This window comes from Sphaerodactylus townsendi, linkage group LG06 (genome assembly GCF_021028975.2).
Source record: "Sphaerodactylus townsendi isolate TG3544 linkage group LG06, MPM_Stown_v2.3, whole genome shotgun sequence".
In the NCBI taxonomy this organism is placed as follows: Eukaryota; Metazoa; Chordata; class Lepidosauria; order Squamata; family Sphaerodactylidae; genus Sphaerodactylus; species Sphaerodactylus townsendi.
Genome location: NC_059430.1, coordinates 5,737,768 through 5,757,744, shown reverse-complemented (window position 1 = coordinate 5,757,744; position 19,977 = coordinate 5,737,768). Strand labels below are relative to the sequence as shown.

The window sequence follows — 19,977 nt, the reverse complement described above, 5'->3', positions numbered from 1 at the left end:
GCTGGATCCCACCTCTGGAGACAGTGGTTGTCCCGTGGGTGATGCCTCTCCGATTCAGTTCCTTGATTTATTAATAATAATATTAAGAGTTTGTTTTTATAGCCCATTTTTCTCAAAGCAGCTTACGATCACCTTCCATTCTCCCCCCCCCCCACAATAGATACCTTGTGAAGCACGTGAGACTGAGAGAGTTCTGAGAGACCTGTGACTGGTCCAAGATTACCCGGCAGGAAAGTAGGAGTGGGGAAACAAATCCAGTTCACCAGATAAGAGTCTGCTGTTCATGTGGAGGAGCAGGGAATCCAGTCATAAGAACATAAGAACAAGCCTGCTGGATCAGACCAGAGTCCATCTAGTCCAGCACTCTGCTACTCGCAGTGGCCCACCAGGTGCCTTTGGGAGCTCACGTGCAGGATGTGAAAGCAATGGCCTTCTGCGGCTGCTGCTGCTCCTGAGCACCTGGTCTGCTAAGGCATTTGCAATCTCAGATCAAGGAGGATCAAGATTGGTAGCCACAATCCTGGTTCTCTGGATTAAAGTCCACCATTCATGTGGAGGAGTGGGGAACCAAACCCAGTTCTCCAGATTAGAATCCACATCTCTTAAACACTACACCACGTTGGAGAACTATGAGATTTGCCAGCAGACTAGTCAAACATATGTCGAAATTGCCCTGCTGTGAGGATCAAGGGATGGCATCGTTATACTTCCTGGGACGCATTCCGAAATACATCTGATCCCGCAGATTCGAGCCCTCTGCATGTGAACTGGGAGCTAAGTGTGCTTTCCCAGGTATCCAGCAGAGGGCAGTGTGTACCACTGGACGTGGCAGATGTATTCATAGTCTGACAGTTTGAGGGACCTGGAATTTAAGGCCATGTAAATCATCAGATTAAATCATACACTATATGTGGGTAACTGCCCAACAGTTATCCTACTTCCCCCCCTCCCCACAGGCCCCAGCGGTTGGTGCTCCCGTTAGTGAAGGTCTTAAGTGTTACACTATGCCAGTGGTGGTGAACCTATGGCACGGGTGCCAGAGGTGGCACTCAGAGCCCTCTCTGTGGGCACGCACAGAGTCGCTCCCACGCCCCCCCCCCCCCCACACACATCTAGGCTGGCCTGGGCCTCTGGGCTCTGGGCCTCTGGGCCTGGGCCTCTGAGCATTAAGCCTAAGACCTAGTTTTGGGGAAGCAGTGTAGGTAACCCTGTTAAGCGCTGTTAAACCCCACTGATTTTCATGCGAAGAACTAAAGCGCGATCCTTTACCTGGGAGTAAGCTCGGTTGCTGGCAATGGGGCTTGCTTCTGAGTAAACCCTCCAAGGGTCGTGATTCACCCGTTGGAAGAGTTGCACAGTTGCTTCAAAGCCAAGCCACCGACTACCACCAAGCTTACTCCCGAGCAACGCACACCTCGGAGTTAACCGTTTTTCCTGCACTAAAACCTCAGCATTCAGGTTAAATGGCCGCGTTGGCCCTTTGCGACAAATAAGTGGGTTTTGGGTTGCAATTTGGGCACTCGGTCTCGAAAAGGTTCGCCATCACTGCCCTATGCCCTAGAAGTAGCAGCACTTGCTGTTATAGAAATAATCCCGCAAAGCACCGAAACGCCATTCCGCGTTGTGTTTGACCTCACCTGAATGAAGGGAGCTTGCCTGGTAATTGTGGCTCCCTCTGCAGGGTTCAGAACCCCACCTAAAGGGCCATTCTCTGATTGGTCAGAACTCTTGTCCATGGGATTCTTTTAAAGTCAGATTTTGCAACAAGAATGATGCAAAACAGCCCCTCTGTGCACACAGGATATTTGTTTGTTGTGGATGCAGAATTGTCTAAAACAGCGAAGATTGTCATGCCCTTCTATAAAGCCGTGGTGCGACCGCACTTGGAGTCCTGTGTTCAGTTCTGGTCGCCACATCTCAAACAGGATATCGAAGAGATAGAAAAAGTGCAGAGAAGGGCAACGAGGATGATTGAGGGACTGGAGCACCTTCCTTATGAGGAGAGGCTGCAGCGTTTGGGACTCTTTAGTTTGGAGAGGAGACGGCTGAGGGGGGATAGGATTGAAGTCTATAAAATTATGTCTGGGGTAGAAAATGTGGACAGAGAGAAATTTTTCTCTCTTTCTCACAATACATTGAAAATGCTGGGGGGAAAGAATTAGGACTAATCAAAGGAAACACTTCTTCACGCAACGTGTGATTGGTGTTTGGAATATGCTGCCACAGGAGGTGGTGATGGCCACTCACCTGGATAGCTTTAAAAGGGGCTTGGATAGATTTATGGAGGAGAAGTCTATCTATGGCTACCAATCTTGATCCTCTTTGATCTTAGATTGCAAATGCCTTAGCAGACCAGGTGCTCGGGAGCAAAAGCAGCAGAAGGCCATTGCCTTCACATCCTGCAGGTGAGCTCCCAAAGGCACCTGGTGGGCCACTGCGAGTAGCAGAGAGCTGGACTAGATGGTCTGGTTAAACTGGTCTGGTTAAACTGGCTTGTTCTTATGTCTGAGGTGGAGAAGTTGGGGGATTCCATGCAACATAAATATAACATCTTTAAGACATTATTAAAAGATCCATTGTGGCATTTTGTGTTCCCACAGCATGGGAGAACACAAGCGTTGTCAGCCAGAATGGATCTTTCCCCCCATCTGCTGCTCTTGATGCCCGTTAGTTGTGTGCTGCAACACACAAACTAATTCCTACAGAGATTTCCTTTGCTTGCAGCTCGTCTAGTTGCTATTTTGCTGTAAATTGTAGATGAATAAAGTTTGTTGAGTCTACCGATCCTGCGCACATATCATTTTTTCCCTTTTTGTGTGTTTGTTTTGAGGGGGGCGTCTGCGAAGCTACAGCGACACAAACATGCGCATATTGCAGCTTCTCTAATAGTGTTGACGTAGCTTCGCAGACAGCCCCCTCAAAACAAAGGAACAAAAAAAAAGAAAAACGACACGTGCATGCTATTGCTAGGCTAAACAAACTTTATTCGTCTGCTTTTTACAATGAAATAGCAAATGGATGAGCTTCAAGCAGAGGAAACCTCTGTGGGAAATCTCCCCGGAGAATCCGTTGCAGCCCACGGCAGGTGCGAGTGGGGGAAATAAAAGGAAGAGGTTTGGGCAGGAGAAATAAAGCATTTCCTGCCTGCTGACGTTGGTTCAGTAGTCAGGAAACATCTTCGTCCCGGGTTGCGGGGAAAAGATCGCTAGTTTAGTGGGTTTTTTAATAAAAAAACCTGGGTTGAGAGGAATATAACGGGCTGAACTTGTCTTGGGAAGAGAGCTGTGCAGAGTTCTTCCCCAAAACGCTGTTTATAACATCGTGAAAACATTATATTTGTGCTGCGTAGAGTCCACCAATGTGTCTGTGCTGGAATGAGCAATTTGGGCTTGCAGAATAGAAGAAGAAGAAGGAGAGTTTGGATTTATATCCCCCCTTTCTCTCCTGCAGGAGACTCAAAGGGGCTGACAATCTCCTTGCCCTTCCCCCCTCACCACAAACACCCTGTGAGGTAGGTGGGGCTGAGAGAGCTCCGAGAAGCTGTGACTAGCCCAAGGCCACCCAGCTGGCGTGTGTGGGAGTGCCCAGGTGAATCTGAATTCCCCAGATAAGCCTCCACAGCTCAGGCGGCAGAGCTGGGAATCAAACCCGGTTCCTCCAGATTAGATACACGAGCTCTTAACTTCCTATGCCAAGGAGGTTCGGAAGCTGTGACAGTAGAGAAGTCAAGGCACACGGGCCGGCGGGCCGGGCCGCGTTCTCTAGATTTCCCAACAAAGCCGACTGTCAGTGAAATCCAGTTTATTGACAGAAAATCAGAGGAGTTGCCTTCGGGGCAGGATCCTTGTCCAATCTGAAAATAGGCACAAACCCCCCCACCCCCCCACCCCCCAGAAATAACTACCTCCGCCCCTCTTCTCAATCCCAATTATCCGGCAGCTGCTCTTCTCAAGCTTGGCTCAGCTGTGCAGCCCCACAAGTCTCAGATAATCCCTCCAAAGTTCTCATGCGAAGGTCGTTCCTTAACAAGCCAAAGCAACACACACGAGAAAGCGAAAGTCAGCACGCTGAATACAGGCAGACATTTCCCTAGACGCTGCATCTCCTGCTCCCCACTGGAAACCCCTGGCAAGCAGAGACGTATGGCCTATAGCCATGGTGGCGAACCTTTGGCACTCCAGATGTTATGGACTACAATTCCCATCAGCCCCTGCCAATTGGCTATGCTGGCAGGGGCTGATGGGAATTGTAGTCCATAACATCTGGAGTGCCAAAGGTTCGCCACCACTAGCCTATAGGGACATGGGGGCACCCATATCTCCTGGTCACATTGGGGGGCGCAGTGCGAAAGCTGGCCTGCACGGAGGCTGGGGGCAGGACATAGGGGCGTGGCCAGAGATGGGATCCAGCAGGTTCCCACAGGTTCCCGAGAGTAGGTGACTAATTATTGGTGTGTGCCGAGAGCGGGGTTACTAATGGGTGATTTTGCCACGTGATTTTTGCCTTAGTTACACCCCTCCTCTCAGCAGCAGCGCGCAGAACTGGAAGCAGTCTAGCAGGAGGTGCACCGGCGTGCGTGGCAGCCTGCGCCTGCGTGCATTCGCTTCCTGCCCAAGGACTGGCGCAGCGGCTGCGTCCTTGCCACAGCCCTGCCCAGGAATGCCCGGCCACGCCCCCGTCGTGCCCCGCCCAGCCCCATTGGCGCTACGCCACAGTTTGAATCCCACCACCATGGGAACCAGTTACTAAAATTTTTGGATCCCACCACTGGGCGTGGCCCCACCCCCCCAGCCTGCATGGAGTTTGGGGGCGGGGCTCAGGGCATGGCCCCACCCCTAAGCCCTGCCCCCCAGCCTCCGTGTAGGCCAGCTTTTGAAAGCCGGCCTGCATGGAGGCTGGGGAGGCAGGGGCTCAAGGGCGGGGGTCCACCCCGAGCCTCGCCCCCGGGGGTGGCGGGGTGCCCAGAGAAGGAGTTGTCTCCTGGTGCCATCCCCCCCGATACGCCTCTGCTTCCAAGATGGAACAATCTTGTCTTGGCAGTAATCAAGAGGAACTACGTGAGCAGCAGTGGCATAGGAGGTTAAGAGCTCGTGTATCTAATCTGGAGGAACTGGGTTGGATTCCCAGCTCTGCCGCCTGAGCTGTGGAGGCTTATCTGGGGAATTCAGATTAGCCTGGGCACTCCCACACATGCCAGCTGGGGGACCTTGGGCTAGTCACAGCTTCTCGGAGCTCTCTCAGCCCCACCTACCTCACAGGGTGTTTGTTGTGAGGGGGGAAGGGCAAGGAGATCGTCAGCCCCTTTGAGTCTCCTGCAGAAGAGAAAGGGGGGATATAAATCCAAACTCTCCTCCTCCTCCTCCTCCTCCTCCTCCTCCTCCTCCTCCTCCTTCTCCTCCTCCTCCTCCTCCTCCTCTACTGGGAGGACCCCAGGATCTCTCTGCCTCATTTTATCAGGGGAGAATGGTCAACCAACCAACCAAATGAACAAATAAATAGGTTTAGCCAAAGCACATCTGCAGAATTGCCTCAGTTGCCGTGAAAGCTAGAAAGCTGGGAAGGGACTTCTTTGTTAGCCCTTCCCAATCCTCCGTAGCCCCATAGCTAGGGGTCAAATCCAAAGAACCAAGAGCCCGCCCCAAGTGGTTTGTGGGATGGTGCAGAAAGAGGGCCTTTACCGGAGAAGAGAGGAACGTCCTCTCCTGCCAACCGCATAAGACGCTGAAACCTCGACCGCATCGCCTTAGATTTTTGCTGACGCCTGGCATCCTGCTCAGCGCCATGTTTGGGCTCAGGGCCAGATCAGTGGGCCCAGGGGTGTAATGCCCATTGGGCTACCTCAAAGGGGGTAGCCCCATCTCCTTAGCAAAGAATGGGGGATGGGGCACCCCTTTGAGGGTCCATAACTTTGGACCCCCTAAACCAAACTGCACCAAACTTGGGGGGTCCCATAACAACAGTTTCCAGAAGGTACCCTGAAATTTTGGTGCCAATATATCCAAAAATGCGCCCCCTGCAGGAACATCCCAGAAATTTGCCCAAGAATCTTTGTTCTGCATTGAATTTTCTGTATTGCTGTCAATGGGGTTGCAAGCTGAGGGGGGGGGGGGCATTTCTGAAGGCACAATTTCAAAACTTTCAGGGTCTCATCAGGAGACTGCTCTGATGATATGCCCCAGGTTTGGTGCAGTTTGGGTCAGGGGGACCAAAGTTATGGACCCTCAAAACTGTAGCCCCATCTCCGATTAGCTCCCATTGGAAACAATCCGGAATGGGGCACCCCCTTTGGGAGTCCATAACTTTGGACTCCTTGAACCAAACCTCACCAAAACTGGGGAGTAGCATAAGGACAGTCCCCGGATGATATGCTGAAATGTTGGTGCTGATATGTCTAAAAATGCACCCCCTGCAGGCACCAATGTCCTGGTGCAAAAAAAATTTGGTCGTGGTGGTGTGGCCGCCCATGGGGCGGTTTTGCCCAGGGCTGCAGTTTGCCTCGTTACGCCCCTGGGTGGGCCATTCGAAGAGGTTTTGATGGTTTGCCTGGGGCTAGATTCCGCTGCTCGAGGGGCTTCGGTTTGTAAGGCAGGTGCAAGGTTTGCCAGCTGCCCCTTGGGAAGTTCCTGAAGATTTGGAGTTAATGCCTGGGGAAGGTAGAGTTTTGGGAGGGAAGAGACCTCAGGAGGAAATAACGCCATAGACCCTCACCCTCCAAAGCCTCATCCCTGGGGGGCTGGCAGACCTGCTTCCTGGGCAGCTGACCCCTGTGGCCCAGAGATCAGGGGGAAATTCTAAAGAGGACTCCAGGTATCACTCACAGGCCGGGAGCCCCGACAGCTGCTCTTCGCTTGTAGCTCTGGACAAACTGGTTTGTACAAGCTGGAGGTAGGGTTGCCAACTCCGGGTCAGGAAATCCCTGGATATTTGGGGACCGGGTTTGGGGAGGGGTGGAATTTCAGCAGGGCACGATTCCAGAGCTGTGTGTGTGTGTGTGTGTGTGTGATAAAAATATTTACTCTTTCTGTATTGTGATTTCAGTTCCATCATCCATGTGATCTCTGTCGTTCTTACAGCAACCCTGTAGGGTAGGCCTGATTTGACAGACAGGGATCTGAAACTGAGTATCAGTGTCCTGTGTCCCTGCGTCTCCCCCCCGCCCCCAGGAAAGATTGAAAGCGTGGTATATTTGGGCCCCCAGTTTGTTTCTAAATGCTTTCTGAAGTCTGAATCTAAATGCTTTCTTGGTCTTAGGCTGTTGGAAACCTCTTCATGCCCCTCGCCCAAATGCTGGGGGGCTTCCATCCCATCGCCCTGCCCCATGCAAGGTAACAGTGATGCCCAGCTTACAGGTGGCCAGGGAAAACCTCTTCAGGGCCTCTCAGTCAGAGGTGTTCCAGGGGTAAATGGCGCCCCGAGACAAATTGTCTCCAGGACACCTGCCCAGCCTCTTTCCCCCCCTGCTCCGCCCTTGATGCCCCCAGGCTCCACCCCCACTGCCCTCGACCCCGCCCATGCCACCATGGACATGGGCAAGGTCTAGGGTGCCCACCTCCCCCTCAGACTCCCCCTGACTTGTACTGCAGTCTCTTCTGGCCTGCAGTCTCTTCTGGCCCGCCTGGAGGGGAGGTCAGAAGAGACTGCCGGCTGCCGGCTGGGAGCCCAGCTGGCAGGGGGGAAGGAAGGGGGAGTCCAGGGTGGGATTGAGGGCACTTGGAGGCAGCAGGAAGTCCTGCTGCCTCATTGTTTATGCGTGCCTCGGACGGGGTCGAGGCACGCAAAAACGACGAGACAGCAGGACTTCCTGGTCACGTGAGGGGCTGATTTTGCGCCCCCCACGTGACCAGAAGAGTGGCGCCCGGGGACAAGGGGTACCCCTTGTCCCTAGGCAGATACGCCACTGCTCTCAGTGTAAAAGCAGAGGACCCCCCAAGAAAGGCTCTTCCGGCTGGTTTTCTTCTTTAAAACCAGAGGTGGGGGCTACATCAGACTTGGACAGAGTTACGCCAAGAGGGTTCTTTGTACTTTGCTGGATAGGGCACAAGGCAGCGGGGGGGGGGGAGGAGGGGTCTTTGAAGCTGTAGACATTTTGTGTGTGTATGGGGGGGATTAACCCTGTTGCAGCCCTGGGGCCACCATGGCCGATACACCCCCCCCCCTGGCCCCCGTGTATCTGTGTTGTTAGTGAGACTTATTTATCCATTTATTCCTGCCCGGCTTCCAAGGAGCTCAGCTCCCTCTTCCTTTTAATTCTCACAACAGCCCCCCGAGTTAGGCTAAGTGGAGTTAGCGTAAGAGGACCCTTTGGGCTTCGTGGCGTAGTGACGGTTTAGCTATACAATCATTGACAGCCTGCCATAGTCAAAACAACCTCTAACCACCCTACCGCGCTGCTGCTGCTGGCCCTCTGACTCAGATCCGGGCTTCCGAGACCCAGAATGCTTTTTGTGGTGGGAGGCGAAGGCCGTCGCCCAAAAGCAACAGGGTGGGCAACAGGTGTTTTGGGAATCAGTGGCTGGGTTGTTATGGGATGGCCAAGGGGGAACTTTAGAACTTTTGCTGCCTCCAAAAACACGGGGTGGGGGGTGGGGGAGGGGAGGCTGAAGCCAGGAAGTCCTGCCTTATCGCCTCCATCTTCTCAGGAGCAGGGCTGACGGAAAGCGAAAAAAAACCACCTCACGATGCTCTTCAGGGGACATTGGTGCGGTTCAATTAGATCCAGTGCATGGAAGAGACAAAGAAAGCCTGGGCCGTTTTGCAGCTCTATCGCTGACCGTTGTCTGTCCCCTCCCCTTCTTTCGTGCAGGTCCCAGCCGGAGGGCTGAAGCCGATCGCCCTCTTCGTCGTGCTGGCGGCGGGGTTGCTCCTGTACCCCTGCCTGAAGAACGGCAGCGGCACGTCGCCACCAACCTGAGAAGCGGCCTCCCCCCCACTTTGGAGAGGACCACCCGCACCACGTGTCCCAGCCCGTCAGAACCTTGCAAGCACTCCACCTGCCCCGCCCCACCCGCCCCACGGCTCCCCCGTCCTTGTAACCAAGCCAGGTCTCCTGCTAGTGCCAAGGAGGTTGGAATCTCTGGTTCTAGCCCCCTGGGCCTTCGGAGAGACCCACCGGATCTTGTGGGTCCCGCCAGGACAACAGTTGTGTGCAATTTTCTTCCATATGTAGAAAGACAATTCCAGCACCAGCCACACACCCCACAGGTGTACGCTGAGCCTCACAATTCCTGAGGCTGGATTGCCCGGATCTTGCCTCCCCCCGCCCCAGCTTTTCGGTCACTCTAGGTCTCGGCTCATGCCTTCTACGTGCCCTTTGGGGTCACAAGCAGCATCCGACCCTTGGGAGGGAAGCGGGATGAGTGTTTCGGCCCGAGGCTCTCCTAGGGGAGAGGCCGGGCCGTCCCACCAGCAAAAAGCAGGGGCGCAACCCTTGCCCGGAACCCTGTTCCTCATTTTACTCCTTGCGCTAACCAGAGGAGGCGCCAGAGAGCAACGTCTGGTGCACGGCTGGGGGGGGGGTTTCCCCGGGGTGGGGTGGGGGGGGTGTCTTGAGGTATGCAGAGCAATTTCTTTGGGGCAATACCGAAAGCCTGTTTTAACACTGTGAACGGGAACACGGGCACGCAGCCACGATCTCCTCAGGGGCCCCGAGCCGAATGGATCCACCCGCCGACCGACCGGTTCTTTTCCCTCGAGAGTTTGCTCCCCTTCCGTCCGTCCCCACACAGCCTGTTGCCTGTTTCTGCTGCCTTCCGTTCCCGCAGCTCTCCGTGTCGTCCGCCCTCGTCCGCCTCCCCGGTCTTAACCGTCACACGTGGCTGTGCCCCAGCCGTGGATCTCTCAGCTGCGCGTGGCTGCAGCACCTTCAGAACTGACGTGACTATTTGGGGAGCCGCTGGAGAAGACGACGAGGGAAGGGCACTTGCCTGGCCGTGGTTTGCAGCGACCAAAGCCCCAATGAGTCACGGTGGGCAGGAAGCAGCAGAGGGTGGTAGGTGGCGTGGTTCGTGGGCACGAGATCTCTGCCCTGCATGTTTCGGGGTGGGGGGGGGTGTCCCTCCGCACCGTCTTCCCGCCCGCCGCCACGCCTGTCGTGTCTCGCTCCCGTTTCCCGTCGAAGAAGAAGCCGATTGCCACAAAAGCCACCGAAGACTCTCGTTCTCTTTGTTCTATGTTGTAACTCAGTAAAAAAGATCTTTGTAAATACCCTCGTGGTCTTCTATCATGACTGCACCCTTCACTGAGGGATTCCCAAGACTCGGTTCCGAGTTCCGTTCACACTTCTGGCTATTACCTCTGAAACCCTTTGCAGACCTGGTATGGGCTGGGAAATCAACCCGGATAAATCACTATTGTTTGCCCAGTTAGCTGGCCTTAGAGAGGGGTTTTCTTCTAGGGTTCCACCCAGTGGTGGGATCCAAAAATGTTAGTAACAGGTTCCCATAGTGGTGGGATTCCAACTGTGGCGTAATGCTAATGGGGCTGGGTGGGGCACGATGGGGGCGGGGCCTGGCATTCCGGGGGTGGGGCATTTCAGGGCAGGGCTGTGGCAAGGACGCAGCTGCTGCGCCGGTCCTTGGGTGGGAAACGAATGCACACAGGCACAGGCTGCCACGCACGCCGGTGCACCTCCTGCTAGACTGCTTCCAGTTCTGCGCACTACTGTTGAGAGGAGGGGCGTAACTAAGGCAAAAATCACGTGGCAAAATCACCCATTAGTAACCCCCTCTCGGCACACACAAATAATTAGTAACCTACTCTCGGGAACCTGTGAGAACCTGCTGGATCCAACCTCTGGTTCCACCATTGTGGCCTTGTGTCCCTGGGGAGATCTCTCAACCCTTTGGCTTTTGGGAAAGACCAGCAGAATGTGGCGTCTGAACAAACCTGTAGACAGCAAAGGCAGAACTTGGTATTCTGAGAGAGTTGCCATTACATAAGAATGTCAGAAGACCCCTGCTGGATCAGACCAGTAGTCTATCTGGTCCAGGATGCTGTCTCCCCCAGTGGCCAGCCAGTTCCTCTGGAGAGCGAACAGCAGAGCATAGAAGCGAAAACCTTCATAACCTCAGAAGAGCCCTGCTGGATCAGACCAGTGAGGGTTCATCTAGTCCAGCATCCTGTCTCACACAGTAGTCAACCAGTTCCTCTGGTGGGTCATCAACAGGGCTTAGAGAGCAAGGCCTTCTCCTGATAAGAACCTTAGAAGAGCCCTGCTGGATCAGACCAGTGAAGGTCCATCTAGTCCAGCATCCTTTCTTACACAGTGGCCAGTCAGTTCCTCTGGAGGGCCATCAACAGGGCTTAGAAAGCAAGGCCTTCTCCTGATAAGAACCTCAGAAGAGCCCTGCTGGATCAGACCAGTGAGGGTTCATCTAGTCCAGCATCCTTTCTTACACGGTGGCCAGTCAGTTCCTCTGGAGGGCCATCAACAGGACTTAGAGAGCAAGGCCTTCTCCTGATAAGAACCTTCCAAGAAGAGCCCCCTGCTGGAGATCACTGCACCAGTGAGGGTTCATCTAGTCCAGCATCCTGTCTCACACGGTGGCCAGTCAGTTCCTCTGGAGGGCCATCAACAGGGCTTAGAGAGCAAGGCCTTCTCCTGATAAGAACCTCAGAAGAGCCCTGCTGGATCAGACCAGTGAGGGTTCATCTAGTCCAGCATCCTGTCTCACACGGTGGCCAGTCAGTTCCTCTGGAGGGCCATCAACAGGGCTTAGAGAGCAAGGCCTTCTCCTGATAAGAACCTCAGAAGAGCCCTGCTGGATCAGACCAGTGAGGGTTCATCTAGTCCAGCATCCTGTCTCACACGGTGGCCAGTCAGTTCCTCTGGAGGGCCATCAACAGGGCTTAGAGAGCAAGGCCTTCTCCTGATAAGAACCTCAGAAGAGTCCTGCTGGATCAGACCAGTGAGGGTTCATCTAGTCCAGCATCCTGTCTCACACGGTGGCCAGTCAGTTCCTCTGGAGGGCCATCAACAGGGCTTAGAGAGCAAGGCCTTCTCCTGATAAGAACCTCAGAAGAGTCCTGCTGGATCAGACCAGTGAAGGTCCATCTAGTCCAGCATCCTTTCTTATACGGTGGCCAGTCAGTTCCTCTGGAGGGCCATCAACAGGGCTTAGAGAGCAAGGCCTTCTCCTGATAAGAACCTCAGAAGAGCCCTGCTGGATCAGACCAGTGAGGGTTCATCTAGTCCCAGCATCCTTGTCTCACACGGGTGGCCAGTCAGGGGTTCCTCTGGAGGGCCATCAACAGGGCTTAGAGAGCAAGGCCTTCTCCTGATAAGAACCTCAGAAGAGCCCTGCTGGATCAGACCAGTGAGGGTTCATCTAGTCCAGCATCCTGTCTCACACGGTGGCCAGTCAGTTCCTCTGGAGGGCCATCAACAGGAGAAAGCTTTCTTAGGAGAGCAAGGCCTTCTCACAATGGATAAGAACCTCAGGAAGAGCCCGGGCTGACTGTATCCCAGTGAGGGTTCATCTAGTCCCAGCATCCTGTCTCTAGCTAACGGTGTGCCAGTCAGTTCCTCTGGGAGGGCCATCAACAGGGGCCTTAGATGGAGCAAGGCCTTCTCCCTGATAAGAACCTCAGAAGAGTCCTGCTGGACTGTGACCAGTGAGGGTTCATCTAGTCCAGCATCCTGTCTCACATGGTGGCTAGTGTCAGTTCCTTCTGGAGGGCCACTCAACAGGGCTTAGAGAGCAAGGCCTTCTCCTGATAAGCAAGAACTCCTCAGAAGAGCCCCTGCTGGATCAGACTCAGTGAGGGGAAAGTTCATCTAGTCCAGCATCCCTGTCTCACACGGGTGGCCAGTCAGTTCCTCTGGAGGGCCATCAACAGGGCTTACAGAGCAAGGCCTTCTCCTGATAAGAACCTCAGAAAGAGCTCCTGCTGGACTCAGACTCAGTGAGGGGTTCTATCTAGTTCCAGCATCCTGTCTCACACGGTGGCCAGTCAGTTCCCTCCTGGAGGGCCACCATCAACAGGGCTTAGAGAGCAAGGCCTTCTCCTGATAAGAACCTCCTAGAAGAGTCCTGCTGGATCCAAGTAGACCAGTGAGGGTTCTATCTAGTCCAAAGCATCCTGTCTCACACGGTGAAGCCAGTCAGTTCCTCTGGAGGGGCCATCAACAGGGCTTACAGAGCAAGGCCTTCTCCTGGGATAAGAACTCCTCTAGAAGTGTCCTGCTGGATCCAGACCAGTGAGGGGTTCATCTAGTCCAGCATCCTGTCTCACACGGTGGGCCAGGGTCAGTTCCTCTGGAGGGCCATCAACAGGGCTTAGGAGAACAAGGCTCTTTCCTCCTGAGGCTAAGAACTCCCCAGAAGAGCCCTGCTGGATCAGACCAGTGAGGGTTCATCTAGTCCAGCATCCTGTCTCACACGGTGGCCAGTCAGTTCCTCTGGAGGGCCATCAACAGGGCTTAGAGAGCAAGGCCTTCTCCTGATAAGAACCTCAGAAGAGCCCTGCTGGATCAGACCAGTGAGGGTTCATCTAGTCCAGCATCCTGTCTCACACGGTGGCCAGTCAGTTCCTCTGGAGGGCTATCAACAGGAGCTTAGGAGAGCAAGAGCCTTCTCACTGATAAGAACTCCAGAAGAGTCCTGCTGGATCAGACCAGTGAGGAGTTCATCTAGTCCAGCATCCTGTCTCACATGGTGGCTACAATGTCCAGTTCCTCTGGAGGGCCACTCAACAGGAGGCTTAGAGAGCAAGGCCTTTCTCCTGGATAAGAACCTCAGAAGAGCCTCTGCTGGATCAGACCAGTGAGGGTTCATCTAGTCCCAGCATCCTGTCTCACACGGTGTGCCAGTCAGTTCCTCTGGAGGGCCACTTCAACAGGGCTTAGAGAGCAAGGTCAGCTCCTCTCCTGATAAGAACCTCAGTAAGAGCCCCCTGCTGGATCAGACCAGTGAGGGGTTCATTCTAGTCCAGCATCCTTGTCTTCACACGGTGGCCAGTCAGTTCCTCTGGAGGGCCATCAACAGAGGCTTAGGAGAGCAAGGCCTCTCCTGATAAGAACCTCTAGAAGAGTCCTGCTTGGATCAGACCAGTGAGGGTTCATCTAGTCCAGCATCCTGTCTCACTTACGAGTGGCCTGTAGGTCAGTTCCTTCTGGAGGGCCATCAACAGGGCTTTACAGAGCAAGGCCTTCTCCTGATAAGAACCTCAGAAGAGTCCTGCTGGATCAGACCAGTGAGGGTTCATCTAGTCCAGCATCCTGTCTCACACGGTGGCCAGTCAGTTCCTCTGGAGGGCCATCAACAGGGCTTAGAGAACAAGGCCTTCTCCTGATAAGAACCTCAGAAGAGCCCTGCTGGATCAGACCAGTGAGGGTTCATCTAGTCCAGCATCCTGTCTCACACGGTGTGCCAGCTCAGTTCCTCTGGAGGAGCCATCAACAGGGCTTCTTAGAGAGCAAGGCCTTCTCCTGATAAGCAACCTCAGAAGAGCCCCCTGCTGGACTCAAGTGACCAGTGAGAGTCATCTAGTCCAGCATCCTGTCTCACATGGTGGCCAGTCAGTTCCTCTGGAGGGCCATCAACAGGGCTTAGAGAGCAAGGCCTTCTCCTGATAAGAACCTCAGAAGAGCCCTGCTGGATCAGACCAGTGAGGGTTCATCTAGTCCAGCATCCTGTCTCACACGGTGGCCAGTCAGTTCCTCTGGAGGGCCATCAACAGGGCTTAGAGAGCAAGGCCTTCTCCTGATAAGAACCTCAGAAGAGCCCTGCTGGATCTTGGACTCAGTGAGGGGAATTCATCTAGTCTGCAGCATCCTGTCTCTCACACGGTGGCCAGTCAGTTCCTCTGGAGGGCCATCAACAGGGCTTAGGAGAGCAAAGGCCTTCTCCCTGGGATAAGAACCTCCAGAAGAGTCCTGCTGGATCCAGACCAGTGAGGGTTCATCCTAGTCCAGCATCCTGTCTCTCACACGGGTGGCTAGTCAGTTCCTCTTGGAGGGCCATCAACAGGGCTTCTAGAGAGCAAAGGCCTTCTCCTGATAAGAACCTCAGTGAAGAGCTTCTCCCGCTGGATCAGACCAGTGAGGGTTCATCTAGTCCAGCATCCTGTCTCACACGGTGGCCAGTCAGTTCCTCTGGAGGGCCATCAACAGGGCTTTAGGAGAGCAAGGCCTTCTCCCCTGATAAGAACTCCTCAGAAGAGCCCTGCTGACTGTGACCCCAGTGAGCGTTCATCTAGTCCAGCATCCTGTCTCACACGGTGGCCAGTCAGTTCCTCTGGAGGGCCATCAACAGGGCTTAGAGAGCAAGGCCTTCTCCTGATAAGAACCTCAGAAGAGCCCTGCTGGATCAGACCAGTGAGGGTTCATCTAGTCCAGCATCCTGTCTCACACAGTAGTCAGATCAGCAAATATATACAGTCAAACCAATACTAAAAATTTTTTTAGGCCAGCCAAGCCTAAGAAACATGGACTGTATATATAGTGATACAAGTGAGCTAATTGGTATATGCAATTAGTTTAAGTATAAATTCAATAGATCATTCATAAACCGTTCATAAAGATTATTCATAAAGATATATTGTGCTTATATGATAAGTAATATTCAACTGGATATAAAGGCAATAACAAAACATAGAATGAGGGCACATAGGCAACTTAAGAAACGTAATGGGACTGTAGTTAGTAATAAATTCTCAAAGGCATTGTATAGGATGTCATAAACATTGTCCATAAGGCACGAAACCTGCAACGCTCCTATTGCGTTCCAATCAATTGAAAGAGTCAGTATCACCAATATTCAATGAGTAAAGAATATGAAAACTAATTGTGGTAGTAGCAGCCACGGCGACAGCAGCCACGTTCGCAGAACGCGTTGCGTGCTAGTCCACGTTTTCAACAGAAATTTCTTCAGTGCATTCAGGTAAATCTAGTAGAAATAGAGATTTTATTGTGTGTTTAGCTAAGTAAAGCAGCATACAGCTTCAACGATGATAGCAGCCTGTACAATATCGACATAAGGAACATCAGTATTACATTTAAAGGACTAAAAAAGGCCGTCTATCTTCAATCTTGCATTGGACGGGGGAGTGACCTGGAGGGAGCCCAACTCTGAAACGGGGGGGCGGGGGGGGCATCAGGGTTTTCCCCTTCTTGCTAACCACAGGGTTTCAGGGATCCATGGCCCCTCAAGTGGGATCACGTCAGCACAGAAACTTATGCTCACTGCTGGGCAGAGCACCAATGAACAATTAGCCAAGGAGACCCTGACCCCTTCTGCACACGCAAAATAATGCGTTTTCAAACCACTTTCACAACTGTTTGCAAGTGGATTTTGCTATTCCGCACAGCTTCAAAGAGCACTGAAAGCAGTTTGAAAGTGCATTATTCTGCATGTGCGGAAGGAGCCTCAGTGTAGTGGTTAAGAGGGGTGGAGATCCGGGTTTGATTTCCCACTTGTCCACATGAGCGGTGGACTCATCTCTGGTGAACTGGGTTCGATTCCCTGCTCCTATGCACCAAGCCTGCTAGGCTGTCTTGGGCTAGTTACAGTTCTAGTTACACATACTGGCAGGATAATGGGCAGACTTGTGGTGTTGAGCTGGAGGCCGGAGCGAAAGGCCTCATGTGTAAGGAACCAGTAAAGTCCAGGCCAAAAGTAACTTTTCAAGTTCTTTATTGAGCTGGCATTGAGTTGATCACAAGCAATGCGGGAACTGTCCCCCCCAACGTTCGAACAGCCTCTTTTACGGGCTCCCCACCAGTTCCCGCCAAAGTTAGATAAACACCTGTAGTTCCCATCCGAAAACCTCCTTGAAACAGCTTCACACAGACAGGCAAAAGAAACAGGAGATACAGATACTAGAAACACTCCCCATTCGGGGAGTCCCGCCAACCTTGTCAGACGAAAACCTTCCAAGGTTAAGCAGCAACTTTACATTATGTGTATGAGCCGGAATTGTATCGGGCTAACAAACTGCGCCCAGGGTGATTCGAGTGGCTGAAGAAGACGACCAAGTCGAAAGCGTTGGATTCATCCCGGGTCAATACGTCCACCTCCATCTCAGATTGACCAATCAGCCAATGACCGGTTCTCAGAACTGTGCACGCTCTACAGAATATGATGATCGCATCACGGAATACGATGATCTCCCGATAGAGACTTGTGGACTGTGAATTGGTTTAGGGATTTCCCTCCTAGGGTACGTGTGTTTGTGCTTCCGATTCATCTGTTGTCCGCCTCATGTGTAGTGCACAAGTTTAAGGATATATATGTTTTAAATATTTTCATTAAAATGGAGTTTTTAATCTTAAGAACATAAGAACATAAGGACAAGCCAGCTGGATCAGACCAGAGTCCATCTAGTCCAGCTCTCTGCTACTCGCAGTGGCCCACCAGGTGCCTTTGGGAGCTCACATGCAGGATGTGAAAGCAATGGCCTTCTGCGGCTGCTGCTCCTGAGCACCTGGACTGTTAAGGCATTTGCAATCTCAGATCAAAGAGGATCAAGATTGGTAGCCATAAATCGACTTCTCCTCCATAAATCTGTCCAAGCCCTTTTTAAAGCTATCCAGGTGAGTGGCCATCACCACCTCCTGTGGCAGCATATTCCAAACACCAATCACACGTTGTGTGAAGAAGTGTTTCCTTTTATTAGTCCTAATTCTTCCCCCCAGCATTTTCAATGGATGCCCCCTGGTTCTAGTATTGTGAGAAAGAGAGAAAAATGTCTCTCTGTCAACATTTTCTACCCCAGGCATAATTTTATAGACTTCAATCCTATCCCCCCTCAGCCGTCTCCTCTCCAAACGAAAGAGTCCCAAACGCTGCAGCCTCTCCTCATAGGGAAGGTGCTCCAGTCCCTCAATCATCCTCGTTGCCCTTCTCTGCACTTTTTCTATCTCTTCAACATCCTTTTTGAGATGTGGCGACCAGAACTGAACACAGTACTCCAAGTGCGGTCGCACCACTGCTTTATATAAGGGCATGACAATCCTTGCAGTTTTATTATCAGTTCCTTTCCTAATTATCCCCAGCAGAGAGTTTGCCTTTTTCACAGCTGCCATGCATTGAGTTGACATTCCCCTGGAACCAGATCAACTAAGATGCCCAAATCCCTTTCCTGGTCTGTGACTGATAGCACTGACCCCTGTAGCTTGTATGTGCAGTTTGGATTTTTTGCCCCTAATTGACAGTCAGGTTGGTTGTTCTGTCCGTACCATTTCATGAGTTGGCTTCCCTTGTGGAGACCTTTTGTGGATTGGGGCCTGCAAAGCCAGATAGAACTTTCCCATATCTGAGGTTGCCACCTGGCTACATGATGATTCTTCAGCTCTGTGGAATCGCTTCCAAGACCTTCTATGTCCGGCATCTCCAAGCTGGGCAGAACTTTCAACAGTCAACGGACGGTGTGTCAGGGGTCAAGCACGCCCCCGGAGTTCTCCAAAAGGTCTGCATGAGTCACGCAGCTATAATTGCTGCCCCATGTGGCCGGAGGAATGAGATGGGTTCACACCAGGCCTGCTTGCGGGGACACTTGAGGCTCACAACTCAACCTACCTCCTCTGCCCCTTGGAAGAAAGGAAGGGGGCATGGGTCTCACCAGGTTCCTGACTCAGTACCAGCTGCAGAAGGCCCGGAGCACACGTTGTCCTCCTTGGGAGCTGCACATTCCGTGTCTCTCTCGAGCCCCTTCCCCAGGTCAGGTGCTCTGGGACACCACCTCATCGGCTAATTTAAGTGTGGATTTCAGTGGGGGGTGGGTACCAAAGTCTCTGGATTCTGGCCATCCCCTCCCCTGGCCAAAGAATGGACAGCATGTATATTTGGAGGGAGATCAGCAGTCTCCCGAAAGTCCAGCCTTCATACACGACAGGGTTTATTCGGGGGTAGAAGCGAAGGTTGCCAACTTTGGGTTTGGAAACCCCTGAAGATTTGGGGGTGGCTCTTGGAAAATACTGGGGTTTGGAAAGTGGAGGGGCAGCAGTGGCGTAGGAGGTTAAGAGCTCGTGTATCTAATCCGGAGGAACAGGGTTTGAGTCCCCGCTCTGCCGCCTGAACTGTGGAGGCTTCTCTGGGGAATTCAGATTAGCCTGTGCACTCCCACACACGCCAGCTGGGTGACCTTGGGCTAGTCACAGCTTCTCGAAGTTCTCTCAGCCCCACCTACCTCACAAGGTGTTTGTTGTGAGGGGGGAAGGGCAAGGAGATTGTCAGCCCCTTTGAGTCTCTTACAGGAGAGAAAGGGGGATATAAATCCAAACTCCTCCTCCTCCTCCTCCTCCTCTTCCTCTTCTTCTTCCTCTTCTTCTTCTTCTTCTTCTTCTTCTTCTTCTTCTTCTTCTTCTTCTTCTTCTTCTTCTTCTTCTTCTTCTTCTTCTTCTTCTTCTTCTTCACAGTTGAGATAGTGAGGTAGATATCCAAACTCTTCTTTTTCTTCTTCCGGACAAGAGGACACATTCAGGCAAAGACTGCCCCGGAAGTTCCCACAAGCGAAGCTGTTTAATTCACCTACAAGAAAAGCTGGATTCTGGCTCAAGTCTAGCAGTAAATAACATCAATGCAGTATGAATAATTCATTTCTTTTCCTTTTGATAGTTCAACGTCTTTAGGTAGTGGTCTCCTCCAATAACGCCTGAGACACATCATGCCCAGCAATTAAAGTCTGGTTTGTAATAAGACACATTCATATAAAAAGTGTTGTTGCCTAATGAAATGGAATTAATTGGTGGTTTGGCTTTTCTTCGGTCCAATTAATTTGACTAAATGTAAACAGATTTACATTGTGTGAAATCTTAATTAATGTGCTTTAGTCAGGATCATGGGAATGTAAAATAGTATGGTAACTATAGTCTGGTCTCATCAGATCTTGGAAGCTAAATTTGGTGGGATATTTGGATGGGTGGGAATATTTGGATGGGAGGTCATGGCAAACTACCTCTGCTTGCCTTGAAACCCCCACTAAGGGTTGTGTGAGTCAGCTGTGTCCCGATACCCCTTTACACGCACACACTCACAC

General features: G+C 52.4%; 1 protein-coding gene across 1 annotated transcript in view; it reads left to right on the top strand.

Annotated features, from left to right (window-relative positions):
• The window catches only part of CCDC136 (coiled-coil domain containing 136), a 67,971-nt gene extending 57,768 nt beyond the window's left edge, over positions 1–10,203 (top strand). The window contains exon 6 of the mRNA XM_048501463.1: positions 8,804–10,203. Within this exon, the coding sequence (XP_048357420.1) occupies positions 8,804–8,911 (108 nt within the window). The 3' untranslated portion in view covers positions 8,912–10,203. The remainder of the gene's footprint in view (positions 1–8,803) is intronic.
• Positions 10,204–19,977: the final 9,774 nt, after the last annotated feature.